At 37.9% G+C, this 26,898-nt stretch overlaps 2 protein-coding genes and 1 long non-coding RNA gene across 6 annotated transcripts; 1 reads left to right on the top strand and 2 right to left on the bottom strand.

Moving 5' to 3' along the window:
• Nucleotides 1-1,844: 1,844 nt before the first annotated feature.
• Nucleotides 1,845-14,326, bottom strand: LOC124306071 (uncharacterized). 2 transcript variants are annotated; one of them, XM_046766208.1, is made up of 13 exons: nt 13,971-14,326; nt 13,049-13,527; nt 12,527-12,826; nt 11,373-11,693; nt 10,461-10,618; nt 9,714-9,885; nt 8,097-8,405; nt 7,863-8,008; nt 6,498-7,398; nt 5,903-6,046; nt 5,501-5,591; nt 5,301-5,370; nt 1,845-5,207 (listed from the first exon to the last, which is right to left on the bottom strand). In XM_046766208.1, exons 2-13 carry the CDS (start codon nt 13,467-13,469, stop codon nt 3,738-3,740), a joined length of 4,503 nt encoding a protein of 1,500 aa, XP_046622164.1. In that variant the 5' UTR covers nt 13,470-13,527; nt 13,971-14,326; the 3' UTR covers nt 1,845-3,737. The 2 variants fall into 2 exon arrangements, with proteins under 2 accessions (XP_046622164.1, XP_046622165.1); XM_046766209.1 differs by having other exon boundaries at nt 1,845-5,204.
• A 22-nt stretch (nt 14,327-14,348) lies between these two features.
• On the top strand, nt 14,349-19,826 carry LOC124306073 (uncharacterized). 2 transcript variants are annotated; one of them, XR_006908518.1, is made up of 4 exons: nt 14,349-14,992; nt 15,921-16,096; nt 17,224-17,557; nt 18,699-19,826. It is a non-coding gene; the product is annotated as an uncharacterized LOC124306073 (long non-coding RNA). The 2 variants fall into 2 exon arrangements; XR_006908517.1 differs by lacking the exons at nt 14,349-14,992; nt 15,921-16,096 and having other exon boundaries at nt 16,985-17,557.
• Nucleotides 19,827-21,998: 2,172 nt separating this feature from the next.
• LOC124306072 (E3 ubiquitin-protein ligase SIAH1-like) lies at nt 21,999-25,487 on the bottom strand. 2 transcript variants are annotated; one of them, XM_046766211.1, is made up of 5 exons: nt 24,959-25,487; nt 23,738-24,199; nt 23,347-23,586; nt 23,003-23,195; nt 21,999-22,216 (listed from the first exon to the last, which is right to left on the bottom strand). In XM_046766211.1, the coding sequence occupies exons 2-5, from the start codon at nt 23,964-23,966 to the stop codon at nt 22,039-22,041; spliced, it is 840 nt and encodes a 279-aa protein (XP_046622167.1). In that variant the 5' UTR covers nt 23,967-24,199; nt 24,959-25,487; the 3' UTR covers nt 21,999-22,038. The 2 variants fall into 2 exon arrangements, with proteins under 2 accessions (XP_046622167.1, XP_046622166.1); XM_046766210.1 differs by having other exon boundaries at nt 23,738-25,487.
• Between the last annotated feature and the right edge of the window lie 1,411 nt (nt 25,488-26,898).

Here is a 26,898-nt window from a genome sequence, read left to right as displayed (position 1 = left end):
GAAATTGAAATCGCCAATTTCGAAAAATATGTTTTGATTTGTAGTCATACTCAAACTGTTATTCATATATTTAGGAAGTGATCAAGTAGGATAATTATTTATTATGTCTGACAAAGTAAGGGCAATTTTTTTCTTTTTTCTGAATCAAATCTTTCGCATTGAAACAAACAAAAACTTGCAGAAAATTCACTGTGCAGATGATGTGCTAAAATTTTAACAAGTGGAACGACTGTTTCACAGAAAAGTCTAACATTCTAAAGACTCTGTTTGAGAAATGACTGATTTTTCTCATCCGATTGCAAATACATGTATGTGATATTGATGTAAGCATTGTAAGATGTGGTTCACAGCATTGATCATCGTTTAGGTGAATGATATAGATACAGGTGATTGCCGTATTACTGCTCCACTAAAATATCCAAGTTGGGCCATCAACGACAGCTGACATACTACTTCATAAACATAGTGTATATAAAGAAGGTCTCTTTCACACAATAACAATTTCACATATCCGACAATGACTGGGTTTCAATATTATGCATCAAACTCCTATTTAACATAGTTGCATAATTTTTATTCCAATTACTTATACGTGTATCGTGACTACTGATTGATTTCATACATTCTGTTCCAGAGAATGTTTTCTCAACAGGTGAGTTTGCATTTGTTCCGTTTAATTTCCGTTCATCTTGGAAACAAGAACCAGTTTATGGACAAACCATTCGTTTTTTTGCGAAATAAAGTGTGTGTTTGTTTCATTTGATTATAAAATCTGAGATTCATAGTAGTAAGATATGCGAAATTGAATACAAAACTTGATACAAATGGCATGAAACTTTGTTAGTAGTTTAGACCATTTATGCGTGCATGCAGGATCACCAACATCAACCGTCAATACTCGAATAGGTCGAATTCTTGGAAGAACGAAATGTTCCTGTTCAGAAAGTTAAAGGGATAAGTAATTTTCACGATATATACGTTCAAAGTGATTCATGTTCAAAAATGAGAGGCACCTTTTACAACTTAACAAGCGCCATGAACCTAGCAGCCTGTGATTACAGGCATAAAAGTTCTAAAATTGCATCTAATTGGTGAACAACAGCAAGAAGACTGCATGTACCTTCAATATTTTTTTTCTCTCGCAAGGATTCGATGCATTCAAGGGTTGCCGGTCACCGTTGATCATCCGGTATATTATGTGCTAACTCATGAATTTTTCCTCAAACTTATTGGGCAACGTGTATTAAGAAGAGTTGGAGTCCGACATGCTGGAGTTATGTGTCGCATCAACATAGTAATGCCTGTGCATCATTGAAACTCTTTCACTTCTATAAACTTTACCTTGCCCCAAACAAACCACCCATTAGTGACCGTGCGTCATTTATTCCCTTTAACAGTCGAGTTTGTAAGTTTGTACATTTGAAACCCAAGGAGTGTTAGAACAGTATTGGAATTGAGCATTAAATTCATTGCATTTGTCTTCATGTTCAAGTTATTACTAACTAGTTCGATTCAGTTTATCTCGGTATCAAGTTGAGGCTGAAAAATACATGTTTAATGGATATGGAGAAGTGTTGAAATACAACGATTTCCTTTCACTACGAACAAAAGGTAAATAATGGCCATATTCAACTATTTTGTTCAAAATACAGACAAAAATTGCAAATTTGACCAAAGCCATGACATAGATTCATCTTTCAACTGGAAAATGAGACGAAGACATTGACACTATCTTATTGAAGTTGATCGAATGAGAAGGTAAATACGGAGCATCTCTGTCGGCTAACAGCACAAGATATTGGAAATACCTTTGATATTGCCAAGAATGGCCATAAAGCGCGTCGATTCATTCGGATATTTGTATTTACATTCCATGATGTTGTACTACTAGAGGAAATGTATGATTTGAATGTTTTTTTTTTATAAACTTTGACTTTTTCACGTGTTAGGATTGGTAGAATTGTTTTCCGTATAATGCTTCTCATAAAAATAATATTGCCTTGGGTGTGCTGCATACGTCCAGAATTTACTCACATGGTTCACTGTTTTATACCCTCTCTGTCTAATTTTACACTAACGTAGCACGGCGTAAGCTTCACTGGCCCAATAGGCAAACAGCATTAGTATTGAAAGCACAGCACACAATCATAGATGCGATATGTTAGCTGAAATTAAATGACCGAATTTTAGCCAAGTCTTGCATCGTTGTGCAAAGTATAACTAAACCTGAAATTTTGAAAGCAATTAATATGCTGTGCAATCAGCGGTTTCAACGGTTGAACGTGATTTCCGTAATCCATTAATGAAGATGCATATTGCATAATAACCCCGTGTATTGTCGAGTTATACACGGTGTCACAATATACTCAAACTTTGGAATATTAACCTTTACCGGGGCGGTATTTTTTCCGTGAAATTCGATATTTTTTAGAGGTATGATTTATGCATACAATAGTGAATACTTCCTGTGGAGTTACTGAGTTACCCGCTGGCTCCGACAGGAGCCGGGCCGGCTTTTTAATGGTTAAAGGTGGTTACTTCATTTCATTGCCAGCTCCTTATGTAAACCTCCATATACGAATTGCATAGATATTAAAGCAATCTAAAAATTTAGTCCTGTCAATTATTGTAGATAATCGTAGAATACATGTGCCAGGTGAAATTGACGAAAAAGAGAAAGCTAAAATATTCCATTGAATGAAATTATCGACAACAGCTTAAACCCAACCACTGATACACACAGATAACATATGCATATATTTTATAATAACTCGATTATAGACGTATGTACATGCAAAACGTCAGTCTGCGGTGTAATACAATTGCATCGCATATTATTTATGCAGCCAATTTTGAAGCTGCAGTTATCGTTTCCTAATTCGTACGTCAGAAACGGACATTTTGTACAAATTATGTCGACCGATGGGAAAAATTAATAATAAGCACCCCCGTGGCCTACAATTAATATTAAAATATACAATGTTACGTAGGAATATGATTAATAATAATTAAAATTATTTCTCAGCAAGCTTGCAGATTTTTTTCACTTTGAAAATTCTGCCCGAGTTTACTGCCCTCATGCACTCTCGTAAAATTACTAATAATTCATTGATAATTCATCACTTATTCATTATAATACCACCATACCTAATTGTACAAAACATGCAGAATTATTCCACTTCATTCCACTACCTTGCATGGTCGGATAATACACCTCCACTTAAACTCGCTGTTCAAGATCCACTATAACCAGCTAATACAGGGTTCAATGGATCATGAATGGATATGAACGACACACTGGTCGTTCAACTTAAAATACCGTATTGTTTTAAGTATAAGTCAACCCCCAATTCTGAAAGAGTATTTCGGGGTGTTTTTTACTAGTTACCCGCACATAAGACAAGTCCGCGTATAAGACGAGGACGATTTCGGCAGGTACTGTAAATAACAAATAATTTCAACTTATATTCAATACGATATTTAGAGACGTCATCTTTTGCACTCTGCATCATTCGTTGCATTATTCGCATCATTCGATGTAGCTACATCTACTGAGAATATTCGGAGAATCGTGGTTCAAAAGCTGCATCCATGTTTAACACTTTTCAAGTTACCATTGTGAATTGATCTACAACGCTAGTGGACATGGCTCGCTTCATCGAATATTCGTGGTCTGTATACATTGCTGCCCAACACACCGGCATACGGATATTTTTACATGTAGCAGCTATTCATGTTTATGTACTTGTCGGCACAACGGTCACTTTGCTGTATTGTTCGTCAGCTCGATTAACGTTCTGTTGAGAGAGTGGTGATTTTTGATCGACTTGTTGATGGGGTATGTATGATAGTGTTGAACTTTCCACCGTTGAATTCCCAATAGGTCGCGATGGAGTTTCTGCTATAGTCACATAACCAGATGTGTGTTTGACAACTGGCAAAGTAGTGGATACGCATGGCGTATCGCACGTTACATGATCGTCATGGTCCTCTAAGCTCTGTAACGCTGCCATCGACGACTCAGTGGTTCCAGAGGAGAAGGGGTAGGATGGCGTGAAGTGGTCGTCAACGCCGGGACTTTTTTCTTGGTTGGCATGGGATGAAGGTTCCAACATGGATATCATGGTCGATACCGCAACGTAAGGACTTTGCATTTGTTTCGAGTCCTTAGCGCCACTCACAGGTAACGCACCAAGTCTCGTACCTGCAGGTACATAAGCATGTGTCGGCAACTGAATCAGTGATTGGCCGAAAGGTTCCCCCGTCGCTGACACAGCGTAACAAGAGTTTAGCGCATCTACATCGTCCAGCTTGTTTGGTGGGCATGATTTCGTCATGGTATCATTTAATCCCGTTCGCACATACGGCTTGCAATATTTGTCCGATATTGGTAACTGGGAGTGTTCTACTTCTCGGTTCGGGTGAACAAGCTTCATATCTTCAAAGTTTCCAAGGGACGTTAAATGCGGGATATTGGTATTTTTCGTCTTCTCTTCCAGGGAAGCAAGACTGACGTACGGATTCGACGTAACTGCTGTCGTTGATCTCGGTTCAGACTCGAAAGGTATAAGGTTCACAGCCTGCAGGTGAGTGCTATTAACACCACTTGTTTCTGCCACCGCTCCAAACCCTGTTTTAGCTGGAAATGCGGGCGGAGGTGCCAAGCCCACTATGCTGTAGACGCCTTGATTACCTACCTGGCCATGTGGTGAAGGACTTGAACTGTTTGACGACTCTTCCTCGGAGGAGGCGGAGGACGAAGAGGAAGAAGGCATGCTTATATATCCGGTCGATGACCAGGCATGTTGCTGAGACGTACTGTAGAGACCAGTCGATGGAGTAGTGTTGATACTATCTGCTGTGAGATTCGGCGTCGACTTAGCCAGAGTAAGAGTGTCACCGGCAGATGTGTCTACAGTTTTGGCAACTTTAACATATGAGTCCCATTGTCCGTGGTCGTCACATGACTCTGGTTTGTTACCAGCAACAATGCGTTGTCGCAACCTCGATGATTCCCAAGTAGGTGGTGATTCGAGTAGTTTCGTCGGTGACATTGGTAAGGGATCTAGATCGGCACCACTATCCGTTGACACGTGAGACTCTGAGGTGAGAGAAGACGTCACAGACTCTTGTCCGCTCGAACAACCGCTTGAATCTACAGAACGTGGTGGTAGGTGCTGTTCGTTAGGTGGTCCCAACAATTTCTGCTATAATCAGAAAAATTTGATTGAATTAGTACATGTATTTCAATAATTGCTTGCACCACTAAGAAGCAAAATTAGAAAATATACTCCAAATACCGTGTTCGAAGCTAGACCAGGTGGTAATTTTACTTCCACATCCTGCATCACCTTACATTTAATCCACAATCTGTAACCGTGATAAAATTAGTTAAAACACGCATCTGGTTCTTATCTCAGCACAGGTAGTTATTTTGTTGCATCATTTGTTTTATCATGCCAAATAATATTTCAAAAATCAGTACTCCAAGTCAAGTCACCTCTTTGAAGTGTATCCTAGAAACAGTAGGAAGGTTACGCCGCTCAGACTTCCGATAATCCATATTAAAACCCAGGCCAAGACAGGTGGTTCTGTAGAAAATAAACAAAAATACAGATGGTTGGATATTTGTATGGATATTGTCTAAATACTCAATGGTATACCGGTTTAATGACTGTGGTGTAAAACCTCGTGTGCGTATACATTAAGTATGAATAATCCAGGGAGAACACTGTGTAGATTATTGATAGGTAGCAACAGTGGCATTTAATAAGCAGAATATATTCACATAATAATATACTGTGATGAAGAGATGTCACAAAAATATACACATTCGCTGATGATGAAAATTTATGGCTCTGCCGATCGTGTTTCCAGTCTCAGGTAGCACAAATGTACTCACCACTGGTGTAACAGCTCCCTTCTCCGAATTCGGACCAAGGCCCTTCCAGGCGTGTTTTATTAGGCCCAAAGTTGATAGCTCTTATGCGGAAACGATACGCTCTGTTACGATTGGTCTGACAGTCAGCAATATCCAGATACTTTTCTGTATCAGAAATAAATATCACCATTCGGAATTGACTCGTACTAAATATCGACTCTCGAATGAATACCATCAATAGTAATATTTTATGTATCATTGGTACACGTACCAGATTGGGCTAGGTTTACGCAACTTGAAAATTGATTGGTTCACAGAGAAAATCTTTGCCAAAGGGGCAATTTGTTAAGGCAAATTTCAAAACAATATCTTGTATTGCGCAAACACTTAGATATTTACACCTTAAACGAAAGCCGTTAAACGTTTCTATGAAAGATAAGAAACTCGCTGATGCATGCAAGTTAATGTCATCCGAGTACATACAAGAAGTGGGATTTAGTTTTGTGTGCTCCGAATTTTTTAACTATAGCACCGGAATTTGGTACCTTTTTACTCAAGGCAATCGTGTAATTAAACGCTACAAGTTTTTAAAATCCAAAGTACACATGTAACTGACCATGATTAGTTATGTTGGTATAGATCTTGTCCTCAGCTTCGATCTCATAAAATTCTATAGACCCTGCCGGTTCTCTTGGTTCGCTCCAGATAATCTGAACCTGGCTAGAATTCTTAAATCGTATGTTGGGTACTTCCGGTTTTCCCGGAACTCCAATGTCAGTCCAACGACCTATCGGTGTGGAGAGATTGCCGCATGTAACGGTACATGCCGAGACGCTGATGTTGTAGTGCGTGTGCGGTTTGAGGCCTTGAATCACTACTCGGGTAGTGTTACCGTGGGCTCCCTCGACTCTTGTCGTATTTTGGTTGTAATGGACATGATAATATCGTAAAACTCCATTCATAGCAGATGGGGCTTCCCATTCAACCACCATAGTTGTGTTCGTTACGTTTTTAACCGCAACATTGACAGGCACAGTGGGCGCTCCCTCAAGTGTTGTGGTATATTGCGGGTCACTTTGAGGACCCTCGCCGTTCTTTGTTAATACTGCTACGGATAGCATGTATGTAGTATAGGGCTTCAAGCCGCTCACAACGCCATGCATTGTCTGAGGGTCAGCCTTCACTGTTCTGTTTAATTTCGCACCCTTACAGTTTAAGTTCTCCGGTGTTACAATGGGGCAATAATATATTTTAAAACCTTCAACAATGCCTATGCGGTCGGAGCACTCCAGCTTCCAACCAATCTCAATCAGGTGCGACTCGGGACGATTTATCCACACAGACTTCATCTTCCCGATAACATTGTTGTGGATGGCGGTACACGAGGCCCATACCATGCCGCTACTGGCTCGATCTGTATTCGCCGCTATCGCAAATTGGTAGACTTTTTTTTTGTCAGGCACCGTGATGTTGTATACGGTTACAGTCCGATTTACGTGAACCCAGTCAAGGTACCCCTGAGAATAGCAAGAGAGAGAAGAAAGATATTAGAAGAGAAAAATTGTCAATGCCTGTTCAAAGCAATGGTGGTATTTCAAGCAGATTTTACTAAAGATGGCAAAATCTCATAGGATTAGTTTGCCAAGTTATTGGTATGAAAGCGGGCGAGACAGGAACCTGGCTAATATTGATACTTTGAAATTGTCAAGAAATCAAAATATTACCCTTGCAAGAAGTAGGAATTGGAAAGCAGAATTTTTTCGAATAATGCGAGTAGTTGATGGAAACTAATGAAATTCGAGGACAAATCCTGGCATTTGTCAACTGTTAATAATTTGAGAATATTTTTAGAAATGGTAGGATTCCAGAGATGGCTGAACATCCTGTTCGATTCGTAGGGTTTACCGATAAGTGAGGAATATAATACCAGCGGTAGACTTGTAGCCATAATGCGTAATAGATGGATAAATTTTTAACTTACATTGCATTGATAGGGTCTGTCACGATCATTCTCGCACCAAAATATTGTGTAATTTACAATGTTCGAATCATGCGGTGGATTCCATGACAGCTCATAGAGACCAGCATCAAATGCGATTTTCGTAAACACATCTGGTTCCCGTGGCACTGAGACAAATTAAACCATAAATTTACACTAAACAACTATTCTGGTATTTAGTTCAAAATACATTGTACGCGTGATCGCAGAACTTACTTTCGAGTTTACTTGGAACATGTATCACAGCCTTATGCTCGTTTGCTCCTTTACAGTTAGCAGTTACAATTTCAAATCTAAAACTGTGAACACTGATGCCTTTGAACTTTGCATAAGTTTTAGTTTGCTCTTGCGGCTGCAGATTCACCTTTTTGCCATTTTCTTCGACGTTAACAATTTTGTACATGAAGTTGTCTCCGTTTTCCAAGTATGCCGGAATTGATTGCCAGTATATGTATACATCCCTATTTGCACTCTTGGCGACAATCTCGAAACTTCCAACATCCGTCTTGGCTGGTCGCCCTGGCACTACACATTAGGGTATCAGTTATGTTAATTCAATGCATTACCAGTAATTGCCGCGACGATTACGATTTCTATGAAAACTCAGTCACCACTCAAGAACCTAAGATTACAACGACTTTGTGATGGGGCATTTCATTCGAATTATTCTCATTTGCGTAGAGAACTTTTTCTGCAAACTGGACCTAAGTCATTCCACACAGTATAATGGTTCATACTAAATCCAATGAAATATTTTTCATATTTTTCTAAAAAAAAAAAAAAAAAATGTCACTGCTTCTGACTATGTACACCTGGACTGCTAAAATTTTCTGATGTTACTGTGAGCCATTTGGCAAGGTGTTATCATGGATTACCTCACTCCTTGGTCTCATTAGCAGCGAAAGATAAGAAATGAACAAGATCATACAAAAGGAAATTTAGACTTCAGATGTTTCCTTTCGTTCTTCATTCAGGTCCTAGTTAAATTTCAGCATTCTGGTACATGTGTCTATTCCGATTGGAAATTCAAGTGGACATGAGAATAAGTTGATGATGCGATATGGGAGTGGGGGGAGAGGGTTGAAGGAGGATCGGCCCTAACAGACGGAGAGCCCGAGATGGATTATGCCAAGTCAGTGAAAAAATAATTATTTTATAATCTGGAAATTATTGATTATAAATGGCAAAATTCGTCGCTGGATTTAAGACTATAATTCCTTTGTAACTCCCCAAATCTCAAACAATACCAATAATAATGTTCCACGGCTACTAACTCTCAGACAAGGGAGAGAATAAATCTGTACAGATGCTGAGATCAATTGAAATTGCAATATATTAAATACAAAATATTTTCTATCCATTTTTATTACGAATGCCCATATTTTCTACAATTTGCAGCGCCATGTACTGTATTTGTACTACAGTGGTCCGTAAAATAGGCTTTCACCAATTTTTACCGGTCTGCCTCCTACATCAGTTCCAAATAAATTAATGAAAATCTCTTTCAAAGCACAGTTCTGTCCTATTCACCTCTAACCCCTCGCACAAAGGAGGTGAATTCTACACATTCAATGTACATTGCTTTTCACCAACGCAATGTTAGCAATCTGGGTATGCAGTCAACTCAGGTTACTGATATTCAATTTGCTCCAACTAAACTGGATATGTCTATTGTCTCAGCACTCTTTGAGACGATATTTCTTCAGATATGACTTCAATCGTGCAGACAGAATTGGTCGGTGATGATCGCATTCTCGTGAGGTGCCATCGTGCGTACATCAAGCATTATATAAAAATAACTTATGCTGCTGAGAATGTGCAAGGCCGACTTACGTGTAGCCGCGGTTCTGAAGTTAATGTCACTAAACTGACTCCAACTGTCTTCTCCGACTGCTTGTGCACTTTTGCTGAAAACTCTAACGTCGTAAGCTGTATTTGCGTATTTCAAATTGGTAAGATTGAAATATTTTTCAGTCTGACGAGGGTCATTCCTTATATATTCCGTCTGAAATTATCAACATTAGGATTGATCGAGACTGCATAGTTTTTTTTATGTATTATTGATTTTTTACTATTATCAGGAGTACAGTTATTTTCCCATGTATATTAGGATACCTCAAAATCCTTCAATGCGGTCACTTCACGAAACCATAGATGATAACATAATATTGAACTTCCTGAAAGGAAAATACTGTGCAATTCTTTTTAGAGGTCACACATCGACATTTCGTATTGGCCATTTGGATAACACGTAAGAAATTCAATTCGGACGGTTGGATGGAGGTAATCGTTAACAACTCATTCGATTTCCTTAAAATTGAGATGTCGTGAAACATTTGAAGTCCTACGATCTTCGAGATATACAACACAGTGTAAAATGTAGCTTTTTACCTTTCGAAAAATCGATACCAAGGACAAACTTCCGTCTTCCTCGACCGGGCCATAGTGAGATATTGAATAATACCCATAAAAGACACGGAAGGGAGTTCGATATTACGTTATTAACTATGGTTTCATCGAGTTGCTGTTCGAAAGAAATGAAGTCTTATTTTAAGGCACCCTCATCTATATTCATATTACCTTCCAAGATGTTTCGCTGTCCCAAGCACTCTGGTAAGAAACCTTATGGTGCAAGCCTGGCGGAAAGGTACCCATTGGATACGGTATCTTCCAATAGAGGTATGCACTTGAGTAAGTTTTGTTGACAACTAACAAATCGGTAGGCTTTTCGGGAATCACTGTAAACAGGTTTCAATTTTATTTTACCATTCGCCTACACAATTGAAAACATGATCCACAAGTTATACATGCACAGACCCATGGATCCATGTATGATAAAACAGTACGTGCTAATTGGAAATTTGTTTATTGCAACTTATATTTTTACCCATGGAAATAAATAAATAATTAAAAGAATGAGCTCAATGATCTGAGTCAGACATACGAATTTGTTTTGTTTTTTAAAAAACTATGGACTAGAGCCTCCATTACCCGCACTCTCTGTTATGTGATCCATGTCTTACTTTATCCAAGCAAAAGCCGAATTTTGAAACATTTAACACGCGCTTAGAAAAAAAAATGTATAAGAGCAAATCCATTCACAGTCCTATGTTAATATTATCGATATTTTTATGAACTTCACGCGTGAACGTAGTTAAAATGTAGTGACGCGCGTTAATGCAGGACGAGACATTTGTAAAATTGACATAAAAATGTGCGCCTCATGTTTCTAATATTCTTCATCACACAGTATCGTTTCATCCAACGTTACTGTTCCATTATCTAGGCCCAGTTGATTTGGATAATCAAGGTAATCGTGTATTGAGTAGTGGATACTTTGATATTCAAGAATGAGTAAAGAAAGTATAACAGCGCTTCCAGTTAATTTGACGTACAATATTCCAGAAGTTTGCAATTTCGGAATAAACAGGTTATTTGAAACCATATAATTATTTCTTAAGTAATTTGCTTCCATATGCTTTTAATGCTTACCATGCGCAAAATGATGAATTGGATAAGTGAAAACTTTGGTTCCTAAAAAGTTTTCAGCAGTCAGCATAAATTTGAAGCTTTCATGGACCATTCTGTATGGGGGGTCCGTAGAAGCGTCCCACATACAAGTGTTTGGAGGTAGCTTTTGGTCACTCTTTGGTTCCGGGCATTTAAAAGTTGTCCTTCCACCGACTCTACCAGGTAGCTTGTAACCCAGAGAGAATTTAGTTGCGATATGATTGGGTGCTGGCACCCACGTACAGGTAAGATTTTCCCAGTTTTGCGATACGCAAGAGAAATTCAATGGTTCTTTAGGTTTGACTGTAACACAAAATAAATTTCAACAATATAGTCCCAGAATACAGGTGATATTTACAGGGAATCGCTACATCGGTAAAAAAAAAAAAACTATCATTTAACACTTTTTTATAACTCTAGGATAATGTCTGTATGAAGTTAACGTATTTTCTCCCTCGGTTTCTCTCATCATAGTGCAAATTCCTGCCTTGACGAAAAAATTTTTTCAATTCCAGTTGAAATCTGACCAATGACATCTCTGAGTCTATCTATGAAAAGTACAACTAATTATGCATGAATGGAACGGTTTTCAAACGTAACTTATTCTGCTATTCTTGATTTCGACTAATACTTGAACTATGATCTTGACTACATCGGCTATCATCCGACTAATACTATTAAAGAATCAATCAACTTATTGCAGGAAGCTTAAACGAACTAAAATGCACTACCGAGTATTGTGAATTTGGTAGGTAAACTAGACGCAATCTTTGTGAACTGTAATACAATAACACGAGTTGATGTATCTAAACAATATGCATTCAAACTCTTTTCAACTATTGGCTCGCTTTTCATTGCGCCCATATTTTTAGTTTCTAGCAATGACATTTTGCATAAAATTTCATATTCCGAATAAATTTTAGACTACCGATAGATAGACTTAGACAGCTCAGAGTGAAAACAAAAATCTTTATAAAACTACAAGTAATTCACGAGAGCTTCTACTGCTGTAGCAGGCTCTAGATGAAAAAGTTCGCCACAGTTAAAAAACTAAGAAAAGAAATGTGTCGATTTTACGTAGACTTCTCCATATATATTACAGCGACTTAGAAAAATACTCAATCATCTTTACTTACACCCAATAAAAACTTTGTTCAGACAGACGGCCTCATAATTCGGGTTAGAACCATCATCCAATCTCAGTTTGCAGAAGTACATGTCGCTTGATGGTTCTGGTTTCTTGACAGACATTTCAATTGTTGTTTTGTTGACAACAGTTATATACTCAGGTTCCATTTCACTTTCATTTCGAAAAAATACCAGATCCGAGGAGTTTTTACCACGAAATCTTGATTCCGTGAGAGTCTCATTCAGCATACAGTATATCTTCAAGGACTGTCCGTACTCCAAGACTATATCACCCGCTGGCGATGTTCCTGATATACAAATAATAAATGTTATTCAAAAGGTTTCAGCGATCCTAATTACTCACTTCATCTGCCAATGGATACAGTTACTTAGACTTAGTATGCCTTGACTTAGACCATAATGCTAATTCAAACATAAATATTTGTTATATTCAGAAATAAGGTGAGTCATCTCGCAGTATGTAATGTATTTTTAAAGATCACTGATCTCTGTAATACGTGCAAACTTACTTCCTGGTGTGTTTAGTCCAGGGGTACATTGATTCGGATCAGCTGCGCAGATATCGTATGGAAACAAAAGGGACAGAAAGAATACCAGAAAACTATGACTTTTCCATCTATAGTTTCCCGAATTTTGTACCTTTGATCCACCTTCAATTCGAGCGATATATTTTTCGTCATGTCTCAAAGTGTCTGTCATGGGTGGCTTTGCAAATTCGGCAGTTTCATTCTGATTAACCCCAGACCTGTGGTAACCAAGGAACTTCGTCCTACTTCTCTGTTTACCAGAAGTATTTTTGAAAAACGATACTCTTTTTCGATTATATTTATTCACAGGTCGCACGTGTAAGTTAGATGCTTCTTTATCCATAGAAGCTAAATTCAGATTGCTGCTCATTGAACGAATAAATGAGCCCTGGGGTATATGCATCTTTCTGACGGATAACCTTCGCAACGACAAGTCTTTGGACAATATTGCGTGCCCATTACTGAAATGAAAATAGTATTCATTGGTAATGACAACTTGCTACCAGCTGTTGGGATGATGGGCTCGGTAAGATAAATCTACATCGTATACCCACATCAAGCAGAAGGTGCGGATGATTAGTTAGTGAGATTGCGAGTCGAATTGACACAATCGATAATGTATAAAGAACTTGGCGTAGGACTTAACAGGCAAGCAAACTTATGGATATTCTTCGATAAATTGGCAAATTGTTGGAAATTAAATACGATAACTATAAAGGGTAAAATGTGCGGAATTCTAGATTATTTGCTGAAGGTATGCGTAGGTATTTGGCGTTATAACTATTCGGACTTCGGATGACGGGTGGGAGAATGTGGGGGGGGGGGGGGGGGGGTACATGGGATAGGTCGGTAGGTTATGAGTATGTGTAGGTGTAAGTGATGATATTCAAGGTGGAATGCTCACCCTTGACGAACCCCTCACGATAATTCCCGCTGCTTACGCCAATCCTCCGTTTCTTGGTTATTCTTCCCACTCTGCAGATGCCAGTTATCTTTATCCCTCCTCGCTCCCCGATCAGTGCACGACGTGCGATCAAATAAATGTCCGCGTTGTTCTCAGCACTTACTCGGTACCTCGCGAGAATTATTAAACACACCTCATTGCGGTAAAAATCGATTATAACCACCCGCACTGAACCGGACTTCGATTATAGCACAGTAAATATCCACTATCTGGTGCCACTATCGTTCACTCCTCTTATTTGTGCCATTACGTCTTTACTCCAATCCTGTTTACATTCGCCCAGCGAGTTCCAGAATGAATATAATATTTTCCGGGTAATAGATACGTCCGATCAATTTTAAGCCAGTGCTGCCAACGTCAATCGGCAGCGTCCTTAAAATGACCTTCGCTTCGACAATCTTATTCGTGGCCGAATGCTGTAGCAATACGGCTACGATGAATTTTTATCAAACCTGAACTCCGATAAATACCGTAGAAGTCAATATTGTCGACGAGTTAACAGGATATCGGGTATACGTTTTTGGTGACATTTGACCTAGCAATTGCTTAACTCGGATGTGAATCATTGACGTCACTTTCTATCGTGCAACGCCACTTTCTTGGAAACAGCAAGGACTTGTGGAACGGAACAAAGAGTATAGTAGAGAGTGGAAGCGTAGTGGTGGAAGCTGACCGTGTAAGGTGAGCAGCGCCTCTACAGTCGCAGAATCCTAACTATTCTTCTCCGCCCTCTCTCACGCTAATTCTTGGATGTCACATAACCTATCCAGAATAGCCTGGTCTTTTTATACCTCTTCTAGGCGTGGTCTGAGAGAAACTTGAAAAGAGTGATACATTTTAATATATTTTCTGTGTGATACAATTTTGTGATTAAAATGGGGTTGCGATGTTTCGTGAAATATAGAAAGAATATAGAGTTAACGAAGAGCACTCTTTTTCCAACCGCCAAAAAAAACAAAAACGTAAGTATTAAATATGTAACGTTACGATGCATATCTAATTTATATTGTCAACGTAGTATTATATCTGTATTCTATTCTTAAACTAGTATTGCAGATTAGCTACGTCGAGTAAAAAAGTAAAATGTTATAGTTTGGTGCCTTATATAAACTTACGAAACAATGTTTGCTAGATTTTTAGTATTTGAGTAGGTATTCAATATAATTTTGCATTGAGAATTTCCAAAATAAAACTCATCGAAAAAGTCCGGTAATAATGAAAAAAAAAATTACCAAATTTTGTAGACCAATGCAAACAAATCCAGAGTAATTAAAAGCAATATGTTTGAATAGTTTATAATCGACTAGTTACAAAATAATTGAATAACCAAAAACGAGAAAAAATATTTTTTCTCAACAGAAATCTTACATCCAAAGAGCAATAATAAAAAAATATATTTTCATACATACGTACTACTATTGTGTTGTATTTTATATCTTTACGAATTTATAACGCGTTAATAGCATTAAATAATCCAATATTTAGTTTATATAATACAATCAGGTTTAATGATTTAAAATAAAATAAAAAGGTATACAATTCATTGAGTTTTAAATTCTCGTAACAGTAAAAAAATCAATATTTCTATATAAATAAACGTATCAATCTGTATTTAATAATTTATATTATGTTGTATTTTTTACGATGTAATAGAGTGTGAAACGGTCTATAATTTCATTAAGTGCCATTTTAATCGAATAATTTTAATCAAACAATTTTAAACTTACACTGTAAATATGTCATATACATCTCTATATAAAAATGTAAAATGTCTATATACAGTGCAATAAAATGAGACCTAAATAATAAGACAAATATTTGTCTTGTTTACCTATATTGATTTGTTATTTCATTGGATCATAAATTCTGTATCTGAGATTTGAATTTTAGCACTACTGCGTGATCTATGCACCGAGCTGATGCCGTAATTAGGAAGAGAGAGCACAGCTGGAGTTGGACCACGGTGTAAGAATAAGAGGTGGTTCGACTGACCCGCGGTCACTGTGATTATTTTGTCTTTGTACGACGGAAATCCACCAGGGGCCTCATGCATCGGTGAGGATGAAGTAAGCAATAATGGCGGCGATCTAACAGACAGTATTCACGAAAGTTTGACGTTTGCGTGTCGAAAATCAAATCTGCTGCTGAAGATTACATGAATACATTAATATTTGACAAAAGAAAATAATTGTATGATAAATGTATGTGACTAGAGCGACAATATATTAGTGAAAATAAAATGCATGATGAATCGAAAGACCAAAGATTAAATAAAATTCCATCGGTACGCTTTCTTGATAAAATGAAAACGGTAATCAGACTGAATCAATCATGCAAAGGATGCGCAATAATAAATGTGTGGGGGTAATAATAACGAAAGTTGACAGGCAATCCGGGATTGACGTTTGGGTTTCTGTCGTTTACTCAAAAGGCAAGAAAATGGTGAATTGTTGTTTGCGCGATTGTCGAAGCGGATGTCTAGGAGCTGACGAAACAGTCTTCTATATTTCAAAAGTGGTCCAGTGCTGTAAAACAATTTGGCGTCGATCTTAAATTCAATCATTTCATTTGCGAAAAGCACTTCAACGTACTTAATTTATATCAGATGACAGTTGATGATGCTCTAATAAATTGTAAGTTCTCGTTTCCATGTGATTTGCATAAGAAAGAAGTCATTTGCATACTGTCTGCATTACTATACAGTTATGAGAATGCGTCAATCAACTAGAACAAAAAGTCGGGAAATGGTAAAGACTAGTAGGGTAAACAAAACACAAGCCATACTATACTGTACATAAAAAAGAAAGGTTAATTTTTTTAAATATATTTGAATACAATAATAATAATAATATTATACATTATGCGTAACTATTTTATTATTAACCCACACATTTATTATTGTGCATCCTTTGCATGATTGATTCAATGTGATTACCGTTTTCTCTTTATCAAGAAAGCGTATCGATGGAATTTTATTTAATCTTTGGTCTTTCGATTGATCATGCATTTCATTTTCACTAATATATTGTCGCTATAGTCACATACATTCATCATACAATTATTTTATTCTGTTAAATATTAATGTATTCATGTAATCTTCAGCAGCAGATTTGATTTTCGACATGCAAACGTCAAACTTTCGTGAATACTGTCTGCTAGATTGCCGCCATTATGGTTTACCTCATCCTCACAGACGCATGAGATCCCTGGCGGGTTTCCGTCGTACTAAGACATAATAATCACAGAGCTCAACACAGGGAGTGTAGGGAAGTCGGACCACCTCTTATTCTTACACCGTGAGCTGAACCTCTCTGTTGTACGACGAAAGGGCGGGGAGCAGCTGCTAGGCAGCGAGAGCAATAAGGTTGAAAAACACAATCGGGGAGGTATACTTTTATGAGGTTATGTGTTTCATCCGCCGAGCACCAATTAGAATGAGAGGTTCGGCTCCTGTTGTTGCCGTTTCTTTCTGATTATATCTTGAACTCGGTGTACAGCCGCAAAATCTATCTGCCTGAGTACACGGCGTGAGTTTACACGGCGGTTGTTTTTTCGGTTTACTATGGCCGACGTAGTATACATCACGTACGCATACGGATGCGCGCGATGGGAATGGGGGTTGGGAAGAGAGAGATAGCTATGGCTAAAGTGCCGCGATGTCGCACGCATATATATATATAGTGTGTGTGTGTGTGTGTATATATATATATATATATATATATATATATATATATATATATATATATATATATATATATACATACACACACACACACTGACCCGCAAACATTAGTCAGACGGTTTGAGAAATCTCGGGAGCGTAACAGGCTTAGGTATGATCAGCGTATTATACCTATGAGTCCTTTGTAACATCAATGACTTACGCATGACAGGTTAGGCCGAAACAAGCATCGGCTTTGCATGAAGGAAATAACGCTGCACCGTCTCACCACATGTACACCTTAATATGCACATTCACGGATCCGTAATTAATTTACTTTAATAATCATGTGAAATAACTATTTTATTTCAACAAAATTTATCAACATCAAGCCGGGTTCAATGCTCAGCGTATCGGTCTCCTGCTCTGATGGTTAATTTTTTTGTGCGAGATAGTCGCTACGTATTAGACAAGTGCTAATCGCCTGAACCACAACTATCTCTCTCTCATGTCGCTGGCTGCTATACGGAGCATAGGCCCGTGCGCATTTCAGTCCGGACTTAAAAATGCGTGTAAGCCCGTTATATCCGGTGTAATGCGCCAGTTACACGCACTTTTAAATCCGGTATATATTACTACGTCGGCCATAGCAAAACCGGAATAACAGCCGCCGTGTAAACGCACTTTATAAGTCTGTGTTAATCACGTATAACGTCCGACCGGAACGACCGTATGTTTTGCTGTTCATGGCTATTCCATTGCGCGTAACCAATAGATTCAATGAACCGTTTAACTATTCAAAATATCACTACACGAAATATATACCTATACCTGTATAACAACTAAAAATCATTATAATAGTACTATAATTAACCAAAAATATTATATCCAATCATTATAGGTATAAAATATATACAGTATGATTCAATCGCATTTCCGAATATAGCTAGAAATACTGAAAAAAAATTACACAACTTTCGAAAAGAATTTTTATTTTCTTTAAACAGGTATTTCATAAAAGAAAGGAGTGCAAAGGCATTGAAAGTACGCAAAAGCACCATGATGAAATGAAAAAAAAAGTGACTTGCCAGCTGACATCTCTTCTGATGTAGGACATTCAATTTTGTACCAAAGTGACATTATCAACAAGAAAATTGAAACGAATAATGACAATTTAATGTGGAACTGAAATTACTCAATTTGAGGGCAAGTTTGGTCCTCAGCTTTTTTGTTTTTTCTCTGCTTTCAGTCCAAAACTGTGATAATTGGCTGAAGATTATTCTTCGGCGAACACTGTGAGTATGTCTCAGACACAAAATCAATGATTAAAACATTAATTACATTATCTTAAAGTTACTAATTCTGAATCTTAAGCTTATTAACATAACTCTAAATACTAATCAGAAATTTTATCATCAGTGATGTATTTTGAATCGTTCAGTTACTTTTTTATACCCGACATATGACAGTTTGATTAAATATTAGTAGAAAAATTCAAGTGCGAATATTGTATACACTAACAAATGTAAAACTGAATGAGCGACTCCAATGTGCAGATGAACAGTAGTAAGTTGTCCTGGGATACAGAAACTATTTAACAATAAATACGAAATATGAACACGGACTTGTTCTGAAATTTGAATTATTTAATCAAAATGTGTTCATATTCAGAGTCGCAGACAGGGTACCATGATTAACGGTAAAAGTGAAAATGTAGAAAATAATAAGTTTTAGTTCGGGTTCAATCTACAGGATGGAGATGAAAAAATCCCTGATGAAACGATTGGTAAGCCAATAATAAAATGAACAACATTGGGCGAACATATGTCGTATACACGTAAGAACCGGCACTTACTTTTGCTCATTTTTCGGACCTGGATGCTGCAAAGTAGCTCCATTTAATGGACAGGTAGAAGCAGGTGGAGTTGCTATAGAAAAGATATATACTGAATTGGTGTGCTAATAGTCATAGTGGAGCCATCCCATAGTGGATAATGTAAGGGTATAGAGTAATCCTGAGTAACTCAAGTGACTGACTTCACCTCATGTTTTCTGTGTACAAATATACTGCCCACTGATAGATGTAGGCATACCCAATATTTCATAATTTGCGATCTTGATTTCTTTAGTGATCTCTGGGCCTCAAAAAAGAATCAGTTGCTATTCGAGAAATGGGGTATTTGTTCTTTGGTCTGTAAAATTTCAATAAATTTATTTTGACAACATGATAACGAAGTTTTTCAGAGTTGCATGGATCATCGAAAAATTCACCTCAGATATAATGTAAGGCTTGAATTGATTTCCCATGTATTTCAAATGAATGAGCTTGTGTTTTGCGCGAGCGTAGCCTGACTGGGAATTGACAACACCGAGCTTGCTCAATAGTAAGCGTGGGATTTGCATTTTCATGTGCATTGAAGGTACGCTGCTGGGTGTTGACCGAAGTCCATAAAGCCTTGAGTTCTATAATTGTATACTAATCTGTATGCGCTCATTTTATTAGATTTTATATGTATACATGTGATATTGCATGTAGGTATATGTAATAGGGTGGCCCTTAGAAGATGGGCTTCACTGAATTTTAAGTGAACCATTGCCGAACAAAAATCGGTATTAATATGCAACTTGATATTTCAAATACAAATGATGTCTATAAGATCGTTTTGTTGTTCATTCGAATAACATCAATTTTCTGGGATTCACAAATTATGACTGTACACCATGTATAGTCAACATTTAAAAAATCCGAAATCCATATGAATTAAAGTTCATCAATCCCCGACGTGATATTTCATATAGCTACAAAACATTTAACTTGAAATATCGCATCAGAAGTACCTAAAATTTTCATGAACCTGTTCCGACAATGTACTTTAGAAGTGCATAAAAATCAATGGCATTTATCTGATAGGCACCATTTGCTATTGAGGTACAGAGCCCGGATTTTTATTTATTCATTTCGAGCCGTTTTTCGAAGGTTCGAAACCATTTTGAAAGGCCATCCTAACATGTATGCACGAGAACGAGAAAAAAAGTTATACATAATCATGTCACTCTTAGATTGTGTTGAACTTATCCTAGATCTTAATAAATATATGAATATGATGCATATGCGCAAAGTCTTGACGATTTCCATTTTTCTTAAAGCATTTCATTTAGTGTCTCCAATATCATCAAATTTAAAATATTAATGATTCTGAGAAGTCTAAAAATACTTTTTCCAACTTCCAACTGATGAGTTGAAGAGATTCACGTACAAATTTTTTAAATTATTCGCTGCAATCATTGCTACTACAATAACGAAAATCGGCCAAAATAAAATACTGACCCTCAATAGCTGTTTATATAACTGAATACTTGGTCTGACGAAATAAAATAAAACTTCTATGTGCAATAAAGACATTACTCTGGAATTGTCAATTTCGTCCCAATCCTACTGCCTGGTTTACATAGGTGGATTTAGTAGTAGAGTAAGAAGGTATAGTTTGTACTTTGTCATTACTGCATCTTGGGGTAGTGCAACTAGGGTACTGAACATAGCAGCGGGCAAAGTAGAGTGAATAGCACGTGTGAAGTAGTAGGTTATTGCGATAGTACAGAGTAGAGACCCTACAAAACAGAGTCAGGTCATTGCCTCCGCCTTGGCCGCCATTTTTTGATAAACCGAAATTGTGGGAAGATTTAAACACATAAGTAGGTAGAAACGTTGATTTTGTATAATAAACATATTGCAATATTAGCTTGTAATATGTTTGTTTATTAATATTAACGTTTCTACCTACTTATATGTGTTTAAAACTTCGCGCAATTTCGATTCATCAGAAAATGAGGACCAAGATAGAGAAGATTGGCCGGACTCTGTTTCGTAGGGACTCTGGTGCTCAGTAGCTGGGTCCGAAACATGCGAATCTACAGAATTTGTTATTATTTGGCAACTGTTGCGATTGTCAACTCTTCTCTACTGAATTACTGGCTCTGTGTGGACAGTAACTATACCAAAATTAGCAGAATTATTTATAGAAAAAGTATGTTTGTGTACTCACGATTAAATCTACTAATGTAAACCAGTTTTACCAGATAATCGGCATTGTAACTACTAGCGAATAGTTAGAAATTAATTGCGAACCTAATGTTGGGCAAATTACATCTGCTATCTTGTAAACAGTGATTGCGCTAACGATGGAAAAATGCTCTACCTTTGTTCCAAGTAAAGCAAGGCGGTAGGAACGGGAAGTCATGTAAGGTGACCTTATCGAATGTAGACATTTCCACTGTATATGTGATGCCATAAACGATTTTCACTGTCCAGCATTGTTCATTTGCTTGCTATCTGATCATTTGTTTATTTCAGGCCATAGAAATGGTCACGTTGATCCCAAGGTTTCCATTATCGGCAAATAATTGTGCCATCGACGTATCAAACACTAAGCAGTCTGAATTAAGAATAGCAGAAGATACACCTTCGTGGATAGATCTTGGCATAGCTTCCCACGTAAGCCGTCGTCTATGACCATTTAATTCCAATCTGAAATATCGAGAAAGAAAAAACCAGACTCAGATGCCATTATAACTTTCACAGCCAAACTTTAAACTCACAGGTCTTATCTTGTCTTCATTATTCTATACTGTGTATATAATCATATATTCATAAATATGCATGAAAATATAAACAGCGTTTAGTAGAGATTGTATATGTATATTCAATCCATTTACGATGGAAGTCCGCGGACTTGATCCTGACTATAAAGCTGGTTATAAGTATATTATTTATAGAGAGCCATGTACTATAACTATAATGATGTAACATAATATTAACTCTATGATATCCCTGACATAAATTATAATAATGCAGGCTCTATCTGATATTTAGATTAATCTTTAAAAGTTAGGGAAAAATGGCTACGTTATGGAATAGGACTCCGTTGTGCTAAAATATTTCCCCATAAGCAATAAATAATCCAGACGATATTTTACGTATGGTAAATGACAAAAAGTGCAAAATACATTCCAATTCACTCTTAGGAATATCGGAATAGGAATAAAATAATTAAATTAAAAAATTCAAATCAGACAAATCATTTTTCTTGAATATTTTTTCGAGTCCTCGATTTTTCCGACGAATATATCTCAAGTCAATAAATCAATGATGAATATTTTGAAAAATTGATATGTTGAAATTAATTCATTCACGTATGTCATTGACAGTTCGATAAAAATCAAGTATCTCCTACGTTTTATTCCAGTACCTGCCTGTTGTGACCTCAGTGGCAAATAAGAAATAGTCACGAGATTATAAAAAAATAATATCTACCTGTACGCGAAGTTTTCAGCTTGTTTCCTTGAACCAATTAGTTGAACAATGGCAAAGAATTGCTGATGTCCATCATACTTTTCTTGTTTCTCCAAGACAAGCATAAAGTGATGACCAAAACATGACTGCATCATAACCCAATCTACTGCTCCAGAAAGATTGATATCCGTTGCTAAAAATACGATGTCTTCACCTAGAAGAGAATAGGATTGTTGCAGAATATGTTTCCAAATTACAGCACATCACCAATTACAGTAAGAAAAAATCCCTGTCTTTCCTAGTGATTAGTCTGTTGCATCTATTATTACAAATAGTTGTAAGCTAGACTAATATTTGCAGATTACCTTGAAGGGTGGTAATACTCTTATGGCTCATAACAAGGTGAGGCATGACTTGTTCGAGAGATCCCTGCCACTTGCAAGAAGCACCGGGGCAAGGGCAACTGTAGGGTCGAAATTCACAAGCATCCTCATGATCAGCTTTCTCCGTGTGGACAAGAGATACAGTACAACCGCTTGTCGAATACTTGCAGGGGAACATTACATTGCTCGCTACTTTCTCCATTGCCAGGTTCCTGATGTTACCTGTTCGGTTGTTTGTTTTTTTTTTTTTGTAAATTCAAGGTAAACTGGACGAGAAGATAACATCATCGGTACCCATCACAGTCAAACATAGGTAGATACTATAAAAGTATAAGTAACTGGGACAAAGTTGGTGAATAATGTATGTACCAACCTAGGGGACCCCGACAAGTGGGACAACAGTTGAGCTTGGGGCGACAGTTGCTGCATACTAGATGACCGCTCTGGCATTGCAGTATAGGTGGCAAGACATAGTCAAAGCACACGGGGCATTCGAAGAGGCTGGCTAGATCCGCAGAACTGCTCAATGCAGAGGCTGCCGATGCTGAGGTGCCCGGTACTCCACGGCCTCGCTTTCCCGAACTTATATTCAATTGTGACATTATGTCGAGCGGATTGCAGACTGTAACGGGACGCTTCCTTCCTAGGTCACTGGTCTTATCTAAGTCTAATTTTTTGTCTGAAAGAACGTCCCCAGTTCCGTTTTATACCTGACCGGCTGTCCCCGATATCTGAGGTATACCTGGTGGGTTGGTTTATCTCGTTAACTCATTAACGATTTCATTACAAATTTTCCGCACCAGTGAGGTTCCACAAGAAAAGGATGCAAGGCGGCCTGTCACAACGTTCCGGTATTATTCATTGGATATTCTTATTTTGGTATTGGTTTTGGTATAGGTCTTGCTTACAGTAGTAATGATAAGATTAAAAAAAGGCACTTGAACGAATATTATCGTTGGACGCAAACAAGTCCGAGTCTTCCGACATGGAAACTAACCCCTTCTTTCTGTGGTACGGATAGTGTCAACGTTTACGGACACTCGATAATAAAAAAATAAACCGAATCGATGGGAAAGCTACATCGCGACGTAGCGAGACCGAGGCGCGTCGACGGTTTGCTCTGCGGTGGTGGTGCTGTGTACGGGCGGTGGCAACGGCAACGGAAGCTGCGAAGACAATGACAGCGACAACGGCGACGGCAACGACGACGGCGATGATGATGATGATACTGATGATGATGATGATGATGATGATGATGATGATGGTGATGATGATGATGATGATGATGAAGATGATGGCGATGGCGATGACGATGACGACGACGAGGATAACGGAACTGACAATAATATTGACACTGACAAGGAGGGCAAAGACGTCGGGGGTGTCAACGGCATCGTGGCGTCGGACGATCGCCGGCGAGGGCGCGGACTTGGATCTACGGAGGACGTGATCAAACTCAGACTCTGATCTAGTAGATAGACTGAAGACTGACGAGCGACGACAGGCGATAGGCAGTGGCGACTGGCGACGTTTACAAGGGGCCTCTACCTACTACATGCACGCCGTACGCGTACGGCGTGTTATCTAGTCTTACTTTGTCACTTCTCCACTTCAGCGCATGCCAGTACGTATGTATGTACGTACATACATACACACCATGCGTACATTGTATAGTTAGTAGCCAGTATTTATATCTTCATTATGATTCACAACAGACGATGCGCGAACGTTATCCGTCGTATCTCTGGACACTTCATGCTGATAAAATGTCTATTGGCTGATTGTCTTTCTTTTTTTCAAGTACTGCAAAAATTACCACTGCACTAGCGACAACTTCTGCTTATACCTGCTTTCGATGCATGTACGCAGTCAAGCACGTATAGGCAAATACATGCACGCCTACACATTTACCAACGTTTGCAATACGTGCACTACACGACTTACATATTTCACCACACTAGACCAGAAAAAAAAATAGATATGTTAGGCCTCGTCCGATTATCACATCACATGGATTCTTTTTCTTCCTCTTCCAATCGGCTGTCTCCTTCCATCACACAATTCAATTACTGGCACAGCACCTTTCAATGCTGTCGGTAATCTTTTGCGTTTGCGCTAACGAATTAACGACTAGCCCTGCCTGTGTTCTAGGGAGTTTTTATGACTAGCAGTTTGGAGTGTATAGAAGGAGGGCACTCTCTAACGTATGGCGCAGTCAGAATGTGGTCAAATTCTGTAGGCAAGTAAGGGAACATAGAATAACCGACGTGGCGCCGATTATTACAAAGTTGAATGTTGAAGTTAGTTACACTTAAACTTATGATATTTGAAACTAACTTCAGATGGTTCAGATCAGCAACTTACGTTTTCACAGCACCACTCTTATTTGTACCCATAATCAGCTCACTTTTTATAACCCTTAAGATATCCCCCCCTACTATACACTCCACAGCTAGCAGCCTGGCAGCTGATTTCAGACGACAAACTTATTTCAGACTCATTTTTCAAGACGTTCAAGATTTCAGGGTTTGGGGATTTTTGAAACTGGACCCTAGATATCGCATGCGACATTTGGGGTCCTTGTTCAGAGAATCTAACTCGGAACCATGTTCAGAATGTTCAGAACCACGTTCAGAAGGGACTGTTCACCGCACTCACAATGAGTTATCGGATTTTTCGAAGTGTCGTTTGATTTGTTCCACTGAGAATTTTTTTTTTCTACCCCCTCGGATGAGAGCATGGATATTTTAACAAGCCCTCCACCTGATAAGCCAAAGATTTCTGCACGATATTTGTTTCGGTTCCGATTATGCCACTTCATATGATTATTAATTTCATTATTTGTATAGTAATTTATTATGTGATTATTTTATCGAATTTACAAGATTAATCATGTAATGAATTAAATGCTGATTTTTTTCAAAACATTTTATAATTTGACGCGAAAGTCAGTTCCGGTGTCTTCACGGTCTTGGAACATTCTTGAGGAATAGATTCTGATAAAAGCACAAAAACAATCAACATTGACGAAATTTTACATCGTGTGAATTGTGAAATATGCGTGCGTCACTAATGTCGATTAAAATCTGAGCCTAGACATCTTTTATCAAAAAAAAGTAGGAGTGCATTTCTCCATGCAATCCCAAACAAATAGACACCAAAACATCTGTGAAACGTCTGAAAACTCTGATTACCATGACTCCGAGCTGAATTCTCCAATCATGGAAAATCGTCGATTGTAACAATTTCGTAGTAACTCATTACCGCGTTTTCATGCCCTTTTTTTTTAAATATAAGTTGCCTAGGCTTAGATTTTAATCGACCTAAGCGACGCACCAACATTTCACGATTCACACGCCATGAAATTTTGTCGATTTCGATTGATTTTATGAGATTCTATTCCTCACGGAACATCCAAGGCCGCAAAGGAAACGATTGGGATGCATAGTTTTCGTAATATTGGAAAAAAATTCTGGGGAACAGTAATTTTTTTGAAGCCTGGCGAACTTCGGTACAGGAGTCCCCTACCGCTAC

The sequence above is a fragment of the Neodiprion virginianus genome, chromosome 5 (genome assembly GCF_021901495.1).
Source record: "Neodiprion virginianus isolate iyNeoVirg1 chromosome 5, iyNeoVirg1.1, whole genome shotgun sequence".
NCBI lineage: Eukaryota > Metazoa > Arthropoda > Insecta > Hymenoptera > Diprionidae > Neodiprion > Neodiprion virginianus.
The sequence above is the reverse complement of the archived record's forward strand: the minus strand, read 5'-3'. Positions and strand labels throughout refer to the sequence as shown.

Coding starts and splice junctions, on each gene's coding strand:
- LOC124306071 (XM_046766208.1), bottom strand. CDS start 13,469: ATGCATATACCCCAGGGCTCATTTATTCGTTCAATGAGCAGCAATCTG. Junction 5,592..5,902: donor AGGGAGCTGTTACACCAGTG/GTGAGTACATTT, acceptor TATTTTCTACAG/AACCACCTGTCTTGGCCTGG. Junction 5,371..5,500: donor CTAGGATACACTTCAAAGAG/GTGACTTGACTT, acceptor TCACGGTTACAG/ATTGTGGATTAAATGTAAGG.
- LOC124306072 (XM_046766210.1), bottom strand. CDS start 23,966: ATGTCACAATTGAATATAAGTTCGGGAAAGCGAGGCCGTGGAGTACCG. Junction 23,587..23,737: donor CACTTGTCGGGGTCCCCTAG/GTTGGTACATAC, acceptor ACAACCGAACAG/GTAACATCAGGAACCTGGCA. Junction 23,196..23,346: donor GAGTATTACCACCCTTCAAG/GTAATCTGCAAA, acceptor ATTCTCTTCTAG/GTGAAGACATCGTATTTTTA.